Below are 14355 nucleotides of genomic sequence, written 5' to 3'. Positions count from 1 at the left end.
ACACCTCCAAAGCTCTCTAAAGCATCCACACTTTGATGGACACATGGCCTAAATGATAACAGAACTTTCTTTCTGGTGTGAAGCGTTCCTTCAATAAAAGATGAAAGTGTGTTTGAAACAAATAACTTAATTCTCCTTGGGGTAAAACTGTCTCAACTGTCTTATACTCTATAACATGAAAATCTAAGATGAACATCACAACTGACCATCAATCCTCAATGTAAGCAGAGCACTTGACAGTACTTAAACAAAAGTCTAATTAAGATTTCATGTCTGACGCAGTGAGGCGTAAAACACTCACTCAAGTAATGGATTAAAAAGTGATGCACTTTATTCTTTTTCTTCCTTTATTCCTAGAGTCTTGTATAAGAAACAGTAATCTTTCATGTCTATGTGCATTAAACTGGCATGTGAAGTGCATAGTCATGTGCTCTCAAACGAAAATTCCTTGTTTCTTTTGTGCAGAAGCTAAAATGCAATGCCAACTTAGAACATCCCAACTTAGGTGGCATAAAAATAAAGCTTCCATAGGGAATGCAGCCATCAAAGACCCAAATTAACATAGAATATACAGTGCATGCATTGCACACAAACACCTTGATAAAGATTTGTATGGAAATAATAATCAAAGTTATAATTCAACAAGAAGTTAAGTAACTGCAAACATGGTTTTTCACAATAAGCGTAAACACATTCTTAGATACTGTAGTTCATCTGGAAAGTGCAAATGGTGGAAATTAAAGGTGTTGAAATGATGTGCCATATGTCATTAGTCCACACACATGCAGCCGCATACATGGATTCATCACATTATGTATTATTTCTTAAAATACATAATCTGCCATATTTAACTCTGACCTACTTACTTTTGATTGCTTCAGTATTAAAAAAGAAAAGGCACAAGGATACTTCAAAAGAAAAAGCTACACAATCACCTAAAGTAAGATGATATTATTATAATGCTTCTAAAGCACGCATCAATCCATTATATATTTCTGTCTTGGGTACTCACAGAATACAATGAAGATGAAAATAGTCATTAGAAATGGAAATTTTACAACAAGCTTATAAAAGATGATCATTGAGTAGATCATCATCATATACAAACACATACGATACGATCCATGTACACAAACCAAACAATATTTACATTTCCAGTAATGTGATTTTTTTAAGTGGATGTGCTCCCAGAAACATCCCATGAAAAGAATGCACATACATGTAAAAACACTGTAGGCAGCAATGACCAGGGCTAAGCCTAACAAGATGAACTTCAAGAAAGTCAGTGATAGCATACTTTCAAAATATCACTGATGCTTCCATGTTCAAATTGTTCCAGTTTTGTTAATTCGACAAAGCATTCAGCATCAGTATACAATTAAATACAAAATGGCAATATAGCTGACCAAAACCATGTTTTTTTTCCATTTTTATAATTTCTTGACTTGTAGGTCTCACTGTCACAAACCTCAAGTGCTTGGGTCTTGCAAACAGAGTTGAGTTGATGCAGACACGTTTTGAAAGTGATGTTTTGTGATTATTAATAACAGAAGAAAAAAAGCAGTAGTTTTTGTTAATATACTGACTAAATAAGCTGGCAAACACAGTACAACTGTCAAGTCATGTAAATACAATTAAAAAGGGAACATTTTCAACAAAATCCACACCATCTGGAAGTGAATAAAAGCCTTCAGGACAGCCTGACTTCAACACGAAGACTGCTTAGCACCATCTATACTTAATAACTGAAATCATCTGTTTTATAAAATCTTAGTTGTGTAGTGCTTTGTAGCTGCCAGGAGCTAATGCACTAAGCAAAGGAGAGAGAATCAATTATCTTTATAGTAGTCAAAATCATTATTGATTAGCAATAAAATGAGTTTAAAAAAGGGTTTGAGCCAAAGTAATAAATTCACTGATTTTGTTAAACTTGTATGCCCTTACATAGAGTTTTTAAGTATCTTTAATAATCTGTAGACTCTGTATTCTATCTAAGATGACATTATGTGCCCTATTTTAACAATCTAGGCGCATGGTCTAAAGAGTATGGCACAAGTGCACTAAGGGCGTGTCCGAATCCACTTTTGCTATTTTAAGGATGGGGAAAATGTCTAAAAGAGTTGTTCCACTCAAAAAAATGAACTTGGTTGGAGTCAGTTTTACTAAATAATTTCTTGTTCACTTAACAAACACATGTAACTGCATATAATTACTTTAACTTAGTATTTTCAACAAAAGACTGTGTCTTGTCAGCTTTACTTCAAAATTATTTGTTCAGCCAATATAACATTGTTGCGTAAAAGAAACAGATTAATAAAACCAATACAGACTTGCATCTCATTGGCTGATGATGCTGCAGTTTATTATGGGTAAAGTGTTGTTCTGGCACCCTCTTGCAGTCAATGAACTTGTTCTGATATATTTTAGAACAAAACAAACCAACGAATGGTTTGAAATGTAACATTGCATTTCAAATATGTTTGTGATATGTTTGATAAACTGTAATTAAAGGAATATTCCATTTTCTTAAAAGAAAAATCCAGATAATTTACTCACCACCATGTCATCCAAAATGTTGATGTCTTTCTTTGATCAGTCGAGAAGAAATTATGTTTTTTGAGGAAAACATTGCAGGATTTTTCTCATTTTAATGGACACCATCACTTAACACTTAACTCAACACTTAACAGTTTTTTCAACGGAGTTTCAAAGGACTCTAAACGATCCCAAACGAGGCATAAGAGTCTTATCTAGCAAAATGATTGTCATTTTTGACAATAAAAATAACAAATATCCACTTTTAAAGCACAACTTCTCGTTTAGATCCGGTCGTCATGCACTAGCGTGACCCGACGCAATACGTCATCACGTCAAGAGGTCACAGAGGACGAACGTGAAACTCCGCCTCAGTGTTTACAAATGTGGTGAAAGAGGACCGTTCCTACGTTGTTGTATGTCAACTGATACTAATTAATGTCTTTGTGTCAGTTTATTGTTTACAATGGTCCGCAAATGTGCGTTTTATATATGTAACACGTGACCTCCCTACGTCACTACGCATTTACGTTAGGTCACGCTGGACCGGACCTAATCGAAAAGTTGTGCTTTAAAAGTGTATATTTGTAATTTTTCTTATCAAAAATGACAATTGTTTTGCTAGATAAGACCCTTATGCCTCGTTTGGGATCGTTTAGAGTCCTTTGAAACTCCGTTGAAAAAAACTGTTAAGTGTTGAATTAAGTGTTAATTGTTGGTGTCTATTAAAGTCCATTAAAATGAGAAAAATCCTGCAATGTTTTCCTCAAAAAACATAATTTCATCTCGACTGCACAAAGAAAGACATCAACATTTTGGATGACATTGTGGTGAGTAAATTATCTGGATTTTTCTTTTAAGAAAATTGAATATTCCTTTAAATAAAGGTTGTATTGAGCAGCTGCACTCTGATTGATTGATTCATTGTTATGGAGTTATTAAATCATTATTTTAAATTTTGTTGTCATCAATTAAATATTTCATAATAGTGACTTTACTAGGATTTCTTTAGTCCATGCAACATTTAAATTGTCAATTTTACACAAACTTTATTAGTAAATACAACTTACATTTTATTTGTTGACATTACTTAACAAAGCTATGTGGAACCCACTTGACGAAGTTTTTTTAAGTAAATCCAACTTTTTATTTTTTTGAGTGTATCCTTGTAATGAGTAATGGGTGTGTTTTGGGCATAACGTTTAATAAACCAATGAGTCTCATCTCTCATCCCTTTTAAAAGCCAGTTGCACTATTTTGCACTAATTGCCTATTTATATGGCAGAGTTTGTAAGCGGAAAAATTGTTATTACAAATATATTACTAAATAATGGTTCCCATCTCACCATATCCAAAGGTACAAAGTCATAATATACAATAAATCCGTGGAGTAGCATTTTAAAAAATTACATATTAGCACGTTTTAAAATCTGTTTATCAGGCTACAGGTACCATCTTAGCTTAGCTAAGTCCTGTAAACTGTCCTCATTTATGTCCAATAATAATCTTTTACATTTTAATCTTTTAATTTTTAAAAATCTTTGTGTGCTGTCATGTGTGTAATAAACAAACGCGCATTGTCATCCCGTTTAAAGGCGCATATTACTAATGCGCTCTTTAAATAACAAAAACAATATTGCGCCATTGACTTTAGACCAGGTTTTTAGTTGGTCAATGGCGTAGTCTATTTTAGTTGCCTCAAAATAGCAACGCGTTAACAATGCGCCAGAACACACCTCGTTTTTAAGCCAGCACGCTTAAATGAGCGAAAATGCATTTGCTATTTGATCAATGTGATGCTGGACGTGAAAATAATAATAACTGCATCAGGCTCAAACTAGTAAAAAAACACATTTTATGTTACAAGAAGGCCCCAAATATTAGCAAATTTAATTCAGCAAAGATCAGCCTAACGTGCACAGGAACAACTACAAAAATAATTTAAAAATTTTGATACAAATTGTAATAAAGTTCAAAATAAATTATTTCCAGCTCAAAATGCTAATTTGGAAGAAGCTTAATCTCCTTTAATGTCAATCATCAAGCAAAAGTATAAAAAGTTATCTTCAGTGATATTTTCTGCCTTCAGCCCAACTCTTCCTTTAATTTTGGTGAAGTGTTTAGAGGAGTTTGCTCGAAGTCGAGTCTCTGACTGTCCTGGATGCAGATGCACTTGTGACCTGTACACTGTACAAATACTATGTTCTTCCTAGACTGTTGACCGCATAGACTACTGCTGATAATAGACAAAAACTTTAGAAGAACCTAGGAGGACACAGCATAAACATGAAGGACCGTAAAACAGAAGAAATTTTGACAAATCATTCTTTTCCAAGACAAGAAAACTTTACCGACGACATATCAGTATTGTTCAGACCTGCTCCAAAAGTGTTCAAGTGAAACATAGGCTAATCTCTCTTTGCACTGCACTAATGCTCTTCTAACATAACAACTTCAATTCCTCTTAATCAGCTTTTGGTTGGTTCTATTGTGTCACCATGCATGTTTTTAAATTAACTAATGTTGGATTAAAAATATTTTTTAAATAACTGAATAAACCTGAATGCATTAGGTAACACCAATATAAGCCATTGCAACAATGAGATCAGTTAGAAACGCATATGCAAGTTTAGCTTCAGCAGATTTTATTATTAATTCGTGAGAAGTGTTGCGGCAAGTCTGTAGACACACCAGTACTGATAATGGATTGAACTATGTTTCTTGCTCATCACTTACATGCCTTACAATGTTGCATACAATCTCAACATGCAAGACACAAGGACTGACACTTAAAGTGCAAATATAAAGCCCATTTAGCAAATTACTTTTATGAAGATTTACTATGACGGAAATGATAAATGAGTGACACGGTTCCATTTTTGGAATGAAACAGAATAAAAGAAAGGTCTGCGTTTTTTACGGACAAGTGCCTGAGTACATGAAAACTGCTCAAAAAATGGACATTTATGAATTGGACTCATAAAGCCACTTCTGAGCTTGAAGTAATGGTAGCCAAAGGCAGTAAAAATAGTCTACATTGCAAGAAATCCTCAGAAAACAGAACAGGGCACAACTGTCTACAAGCCAATGTAATGTACCATCAATGTGAAAGCATGCAGTACGCTGTGCATCTTACTGGCATACAAAGAGCATAACTAAAGCCTCCAAGGACGGCAGAATTACATAACACTTCATATTCTGCGGAAATCATTGAGACATCACACGGGTGACATGGCACATTATTGAAAAATTATAGTGTGTTTTAGTTTCTTAGGAGGAAGCCAAGCAGCTTGAGACAAACAGGAAAGAAAAATGACAAAGATCCTATTTGCTTCTCCTAGAAAGCAACAAGAATAAATAGGTCTCCTGCTTCTCCGAACGCAGTAATCTCACACGTCTCCTTCAGGGTTTCAAAAGAGATTTTAACGCCTCAAACTGCACAAATTTGCTCAGGCACCAAAGTCTATAATCAAAACTCAAATATATGAGCACAAATATTTCTCATCCTATTTCCAAAACCAAATGATCTGAGCTATGCTACTAAACTCTTTTATGGCAATTGCCGCTCATTCGTTTCTATTGTTATTTCTTTATACATAAATATTAGGAGCTTAGTTAAACCTCATGTGATTTAAAGGACAACTTCTGTATTACAAATCCCACCTTAGACATACAAAGTAGAGAGACTAAAGGCTAGAGTCTTAAAAATAAAAGTGCTACAAAATGTGCTTCAGAGTGATGTCATAGAAGAACCATTTTTGGTTCCCCTAAGAATACCTCAGTCAAAACTTCTTAATGAACCATTTCTTTCTTCTTTTTCAAAGTCTAAAGTACCTCTCTCACCACAAAGAACATTATATGAAACAAAACAACCTGATCTCACGAATTTCCGTGGCATAGTCACGGAATTTTTTGCTCATTTTTCCGTGGCATTCTCACGGATCTCCGCATATTTCCGTGGCCCTGCCACGGACTTTCTTTTCCGTGGCATTCTCACGGATTGGTAACTCAACTGTTTTGTCCTATTTTCTTACCATTGTCGCTTCGGTTTAGGGTTAGATTTACATAAAATGACATCCCTACCCAAACCCAACTCTAACCCCAACGCCAGGCAACAATTGATTAAAGTTTAGATAATATAAAAGAATACATCAGAAAAAATAGTATAAACCAATATTTAAAGTGACAAACTAACGCAAACACCAAATCTAACCCTAAACCGAAGCGACAATGGTTTGAAAATAGGAAAAAGCAGTTGAGTAACCAATCCGTGAGAATGCCACGGAAAAGAAAGTCTGTGGCAGGGCCACGGAAATATGCGGAGATCCGTGAGAATGCCACGGAAAAATGAGCAAAAAATTCCGTGACTATCCCACGGAACTTTGTGAGATCATGTTGAACAAAAAGTAAATGTTCTTTATAAAACAATAAAGTCAAAGACTTTCTTCTACAGCGTCATTACGCACCTTAGTTTTAAAGAATGTACTGTAGTTGTACACTGGCATCTTGAGACTGGCAGGATGTTGCAAGGACTCTCATTTATTATCATTCAAAACATCTGCAATGTTCCTTTTGCTTATTTCTGTAATAATAGCAACTGATGAGATATTCACATAAGACAAGACCGTACTCAGCAGGTATCAGGCCAAAACAGACACATACCAGCTGCAGCCCAAATCCTATTGTGCTGATTGGACTTTTTTAGATGCACAACTGAAGGCTCCTGCTTGAAAAAGTGGGAAATCATATTCGTTTTTCTCTTTGATACACAGACAGTGGCTGGCATTTGGCAGCAGGACAGTACATATCAGTGCCCTTGGTGACAGCCTGCACTCTGGAATAGATCCAGCAGGCCTTCCAACTCCCTCCCTTGCTAGCGGAGGGCTATTTATCTCTTGACAGCCACAAGGCCCATCATACAAACATCTTTCCACCAGCCATGCCACTCAGCTATTGTTCGGCCATCACATCCGCTACGGTCCCGTTTCTCTGGGAAAAAATTGTATATTACCACCCCTAATATGCTTACACCTGTCCACCAACTTATCTGCAGCATACATAACTTCTCGGTTATGGCAGATAAGCATGTTAAGAGGTAATAGTTCTGTCTCTCTAAATAGGCCAAGTTATTTCATTCACAGCAACTGCGGTAAGTAACATCTGCTTAAATGTGCCAGGAAGTGCACGATTTCAATGTCATTGTTAGGCCTATGCCATAATAGATTATTCCAGTAATTAGCTAACAATAATTGTTTATGGATATTTTTTCATTAAACGAATGCGGACACAGCCTTAAAAAAAATATTTTTGGCAAAACTTTTTGGGACAAAACTAAAGAAGTTATAGGCTAAGCAGAAACAGAAAAAGGCAGAACATTCCCAGATATGTAAGTGAAAAAAACATGTTTTATTTATATATAAAGGTGTACTGTATATAACAGTAATAGATAATATGGGACCTTTCACATTCATTATGGTATTTTGTTTTAGCCTTAACTATAATGAGGTGGCATCATAAATTTTGGCCTTTGTGTCATGATGAACTTTATGAAATGATAGAAATATAGAAAAAAATTAATCCAATAAATATTGTTATTAGCATGTTTGAGTTTTGCAGTACTGTTTTTAAAGACATCTGCAAGATTGTGATTTGACTAAATGTCAAGCTCTAAAATCACTACAAATGCTATGCTACTGAGCCCTATTAATGAGACTACCCAACCTGTTCGTACAATCTGAATCTATAGTGCATATACTGTATAAAGCATTTTAAGAGACTGCATTTTAATATTATCATGCGATTAGCAATAAACGATTACTTACACTGAATCGTTGAGCAATTGTCCATTAGACTATTTCTACAGATTGTATCGTACTCCAACAATAATCCGATGACCGAGGCTGTGTTGCTGATGCAGAGCTCTGAAGTGAAACATCACACGACGGTGCAGTCTGTTCTCCGCTCCTCCATCGTTTCCCTTACATCAATGCAGTACTGAACGGACATAATGCGCTGTACACTGACAAACTCTTCTACTGATGCCCTATCGATACGACGCAAAAAGAAACTGTTTTAAGGCGTTCATGAATTTGTGTATTTAGCCATGTCCTCCCATTTACTGAGGAGGAATGGAAATTCAAGTTCATTGCCAACGATTACATCGTATTTGCTTTTCTCGCTGCGCATATTCAATGAAACACCTAGACGTCTCTGTCATTGCAAGTACAGTGTCGTGACAGAATAGTTACGGCCTGTGCATTTCCTCTTGTTCCCTGTCCATCTTGTGCAGATTCAGTGAATAAAATCCAGCTCGGTGAGACAGCGGTTCCGCGCGAGGCAGTTCCTCGGGATCGCACGAGCGCAGCGCGAGACGCTGTCCCCGGTACCGGAGAGTTTGATCATCTGAGGGGATGATGATAGGGGGAGAGGAGGGGAGTGGTCTGAATGAGACAGGGACTGTGCGGAGGAGAGAGTGAGAGAAAGTGAGAGAGGAAAACCAGCATGACGTGAAAGGTCTGTACGCGCGAACGACACTGCTCATCTGTCATCACAACACGGTTGGTCATCCACGTACCTTCTTGGAGACAGAAAAGAATTGTGGAATGTAGATTAATGTCTTCCCACTACTTTACAAAACGTTGCCATGGTAACCAAACTTTTTGCTGTAGCTTACCATGTTATAGTTACTATATTTATCACTATTGTCATCAATATCTGAAAACTTGACACTTTGGTTACCATGGTTACCAGCGTACTGTAAATGTAAAAGCTAAATTTGGTTTGTCTTTCTTAAAATGACAACAGAAAGACGGATCTTTAATTAGAATCAGAATCAGAATCAGAAAGAGCTTTATTGCCAAGTATGCTTGCACATACCAGGAATTTGTTTTAGTGACATAAGCTACGAGGGAATTTATTATTCCCTCGTAAGAAGTTAATAAAATAAAAAACTTAAAGTAAACATGCAATATGCCCGCTCAGTACCTGAAAGACAGATATAAGTGAAAGTCAAATAATGCCAGTCTGAACATAAATAAATAAATGAGAAGCCAGAAGTTTGAAATTACTTTAAACTATGATTATTCAGTATTGTTGAATACGCTGGGTTACAATTCCTGAATCTGAGAAGAGATAATAGATTAAAAAAATATATTAGAATGAACCCCACTCCTTTTAGCTCAGTCAAATTTGTTGTCGACACTTGAACAGTTTGGATTTCAATTACTTTCTACTTTAAGTCAAGTCAAGTAGCCTACTGTATGGTCAATTTTATCCATACAGTAGATAGCAGTGCAGTACATAGTGAAATGAGATGTTATCCAGCCTATAGTGCAAACAGTGCAAGACAGAAGAAAACAATACACTACAAGATATATGCATAAAATACATTGAAAAAAGCTTACACTGTTGGATTTTTTGTAAGGGATGTCTTATTGTAAGTTATTATCAATAGTGGTTTAAAACAGATCTGCCAGAAACTAAGAATTTTCCTTCGGACCATAACTTTTTCATGCATATGCTCAGAGGCGTCATGCCAGTTCAAACTGAGGGGGCACGTGCCCCCTTGGTTTTTTGAGCCAAAAAGATTTTGCATGCAACCCTAAAAATCAAAGAAGCGTCCATTAATCTGTTACTTGTCTTTTAATCTGTTTAATATGCAAAATATTATTATTCTGTGCTGCATCCTTGTCAGTTCGTGAAATGCCAATATCAACAACGTTATTATAATCAAACAATTAAATGTATTAATTATTCTTACAGGTTATTAAATGTTAGTTACATTTCCTTTAGCCAATGTTTATTTTTTGGATGATGGGGGCATGCAATGCAACATGGCCATGTTGGCATTTGCCTATTTTGGCTAGAGTGTAAAAGCTGAATTGCCAAATCACCATAGAGTCTGGGTGTAAACTTTAAAATCAATAACAATGGGAAGGGATTGGGAGATTGGAAACATTCTTTATTCTTTTTTAGAATATGTTGGTTTTTCGCATTTCTGTATTTGCATAAATCATTGTCTTATCCCAACTGTCTAAAACACTATAAGAACAGAACTACTACCTTTTTCTGGGTTGCCAGTCGCCATCCATCAATTTACAAACTACCACTAAACAAAGTAAAGGCTTTCTCAAAAATGAATTTCTAAGAGATTTCTCTGAAATGTGTATCAAATGACAAGGCTGTGCTGTCAAGGACATTCATTTGAGTTCCCTTCCTATAATTATTGACAAGTCAACATCTTTTCCAAAAAGCAGACTTTGCTTTATTTGCTAAATGAATTAGCCAACATGGTCAGCTGCTTCTAAGAAAAACATTTAAGTATACTTGATGTTCTGGTCCAAGTACTTAAAGTGCTGCATTTATCATGTACTGTATGTGTTTGAATTGAAGGAGAGGGCAGATTCATCATCAATTTCACATATTACAAAGATAAAACAAAGGCTTTTATGTTTTAATGAATAATTTATATTCTTATATGACATTGAATAATGTAACATTAATAATGCTACATTGTATTGTCATTCTTTTTCTTTGCTTACAGTGCTTAATTGGGGTGCACGTCACATTTAGAGACATGTTATTGCAATTAAATAGCTAGAATTACCAATATGCTTTACTTTGTGTACACCCAAAACATCTCAGTATTTGAAATATGTTTTACAGTATCTGCCCCAACCAGCTAATATCACTATGTAGGTGGAACTCCTACCATAAACCCTCCTGATGTTCATATGTAAATACTTTTTATGTGCCTTTAAGCCAGACTTAGGTGGTACATTGCTGAACAACCACTGCAGTAACACTGGACTCATTTGCATTTTTTGGTTTCATAAAAATCCCCACAGGGATACTCAAGTAGTGACTACTTCATTAAAGATCTGCACAGCCCATTTCTATCTACTGGGGCCTTTTAATGCTGAGATCAGGATCTTGGCACAGCACCTCAAACGTTATGTGCTTTAAATACTGTATGCTGCTGCTGGGAGTCTTCTCGGTTTCATATGGCTGTCAGATCAGCTAACTGAAGTGAATGCTCTGAAGTGACAGTGAAATGTACCTGCTACTGCTACACATAACAAATGCAGAGATTTATCTCTCTTGTCTCTAACCAGGCTCTGATTCAAATTCATTTACCTAAAAGTCAACCTTGAATGTATAGAATAGAACAGATCAGATAAATTACACCATAAAATACAATTAGGCCAAACAAGCGCAATTCTGAGTTTATAAAGGAAGTGCAATAAATGTACAAATGGATTTACTTTCCCCCTGCTTACGTACTCATCCATGCACATTTATTATTTACTTTCTATTTATTTTGTGGACATGCTACAAACATGATCAGTGATTAAACTTGTTAAAGCGTTTAAATTGTCCACATTCAATGTACAAATTCTATTAAAGGAAAACACCACTGTTTTTCAATATTTTACTATGTTCTTACCTCAAGCACTAAATCTTTATACAGCACGTCGTGAATGTGTTAGCATTTAGCCTAGCCCCATTCATTCCTTAGGGTCCAAACAGGTATGAATTTAGAAGCCACCAAACACTTTCATGCTTTCCTACTACATGAGTAGTTACAAGAGTAAGTATGGGTGCACAAAATAAAACGTGGTGATTTTTTAAATGGATAAAAAATAAGAACTATAACGGAAGAGCAGTTAGTCATCATTTTGTGCCACCTTACTCGTGTTACTACTCATGTAACAGTCTGAAAATAGGAAAAACATGGAAGTGTTTGGTGGCTTCTAAATTCATCCCTGTTTGGATCCTAAGGAATGAATGGGGCTAGGCTAAATGCTAACACATTCACGACGTGCTGTACAAAGATTAAGTGCACGCACTGAAAAAGATAGGGATGTATTATTCGTCTAAGTTGAGGTAAGAACATAGTAAAATATTGGAAAAAGGTTGGTGTTTTCCTTTATTAATTTAGAAAGCAGTACTGCAAACACAGCATAGCTCATCTTGCTCATCATACTGTAATACAGTGGTTTTCAAACTGGGGGCCGTTTTATGACATTTTATGAAATACATTAATTTATCATGAATTATGTGTAACTAAACCTAAAAAAAATAAGGCTACTAACCAAAAGCACAACTTTTTTGTGTAATTTAATGGTTTTTTTTATGTTTTAGTTTTTAGTTTTTTGTCACAAATTGTCTTTGGGGGGCCGCGAAGGAATGCACTGTACACAAGGGGGTCACACGCTGAAAAAGTTAGGGAACCACTGCTGTAATACATATCCATAAAGGAATAGTTCACCCAAAATATATTATTTTGTACTGTATTCAACAGATTGAAGAAACTCAAACAGGTTTAGGACAACATGAGGGTAAATGATGACAGAATTTTCATTTTTGGGTCAATTATCCCCTTAATTTCTGATGTTTTTCACTTTTGCCCATGTAGATTATTCTAAGAGGCGAAACAATTGAGTACCTAATTCCACAAGTAATACTGAATGAATTTAGACCCCATGACAATTCATTGATTTTTAATTAATCCCAGCATGGCTGGTAACTCTGTCCATTTTTAAAGCCCATCCTTCTGCTTTTCTCATAAATTATTAAGTGATCATTAAGAAACCAAAATAAATTAAGACACACACACACACAAATGTTGGTGTATGTGGTTTACGGGGACATCTCCATAGACGCAATGCATTTTATACTGTCCAAATTGTTATATTCTATTCCCCTTGCCTACCCCAATCCCTAACCCCAATGTCACAAAAACCTGTTGCCAGTCTTTAATCTATGAAAAACTACCATTTAGTATGTTTTTTTAGCTTTTCCGTTTATGGGGACACTGCTTATGGGGACCTTTATAGCATAATAAACATGTCATTATACACTATTCATGTCCCCATAAACCACATAGACCAACCCACACACACACACACACACACACACACACACACACACACATTCAGGTTTCCATGTTTTGTGGGGACCATTCCATAGACGTAATGCATTTTATACTGTACAAACTGTGTATTATATTCCCTTCCCCTAACCCAAACCCTAACCCCAACCATCACAGAAAACTTTCTGCTACTTCACATTTTCAAGAAATATCATTCTGTTTCCTCATGGGGACCTCAAAATGTCCCTACAAGGTAACAAAAATACTGGTATTCCTATCGTTGTGGGGACGATTGGTTGTAAATTGGCAATGTAAATCTCTTTTCTTGGACTACAACAAACACACGAATAGTAGGCAACAGTTTATTTCCTGGGCCTGTTGACATGGACAAGACCGACATTATCATAATTCCTCCCACTTTGACACACAGTCAAAAAGATAATCTGATAATCTTAACCTGTAAAATAATCAGCATTGAACTGTGACCAAATCTTTCAAACATGATAAGGAGCATCACATTTCCAGCTAACGTCAAAGGTATTTAGGCCAGTCACAACGCACAGATTAGCTGGCCAATCAGGGACACAACGCTTTTCAGATGAATGAGTTTTGTACAAAATCAATGTGTTTGAGGAAAGCAGGATATCTGGAGCTACAGAAATGTACGGTATGTGGAAAACAATTTTTAACCATAAACCACGTAAACGCATTTTATTATACCAATTACCAAATACACAAAATAAAGTTGTTTTAGCAAAGAAATAGGCGCTCTTTAAAACAGTGTGTGGTTTCAAACAATCAAATGTATTATACAACAACACTTTCACCCGCTTCTTCTTTACTCTGTTTCTGAAAACATTTCTTTTTCATCACTTTCTGGGCCTGCAAGTAGGTATGCTTGTTTGCCTCCTAGTCACTGAGGTAAAAATATTTTTGTTCGAAAAGGC

General features: G+C 35.8%; 1 protein-coding gene across 10 annotated transcripts in view; it reads right to left on the bottom strand.

Annotated features, from left to right (window-relative positions):
- Window positions 1–14355, bottom strand: part of lrrc7 (leucine rich repeat containing 7) — a 136302-nt gene that overhangs the window by 75506 nt on the left and 46441 nt on the right. For 7 of the 10 annotated variants that reach the window (XM_065240406.2, XM_065240426.2, XM_065240425.2 and 4 more), the window contains exon 1: window positions 8358–8963. The exons of 1 other annotated variant lie outside the window; for it this stretch is intronic. In XM_065240406.2, the coding sequence (XP_065096478.1) occupies window positions 8358–8382 (25 nt within the window). In that variant the 5' untranslated portion in view covers window positions 8383–8963. Of the gene's footprint in view, window positions 1–8357; window positions 8965–14355 lie in introns of those variants that run through there. 2 more of the 10 variants (XM_065240422.2, XM_065240430.2) reach the window with 2 other exon arrangements.

This window comes from Paramisgurnus dabryanus, chromosome 7 (assembly GCF_030506205.2).
Source record: "Paramisgurnus dabryanus chromosome 7, PD_genome_1.1, whole genome shotgun sequence".
Lineage (NCBI taxonomy): Eukaryota > Metazoa > Chordata > Actinopteri > Cypriniformes > Cobitidae > Paramisgurnus > Paramisgurnus dabryanus.
This window is presented reverse-complemented; position numbering and strand designations above follow the sequence as displayed.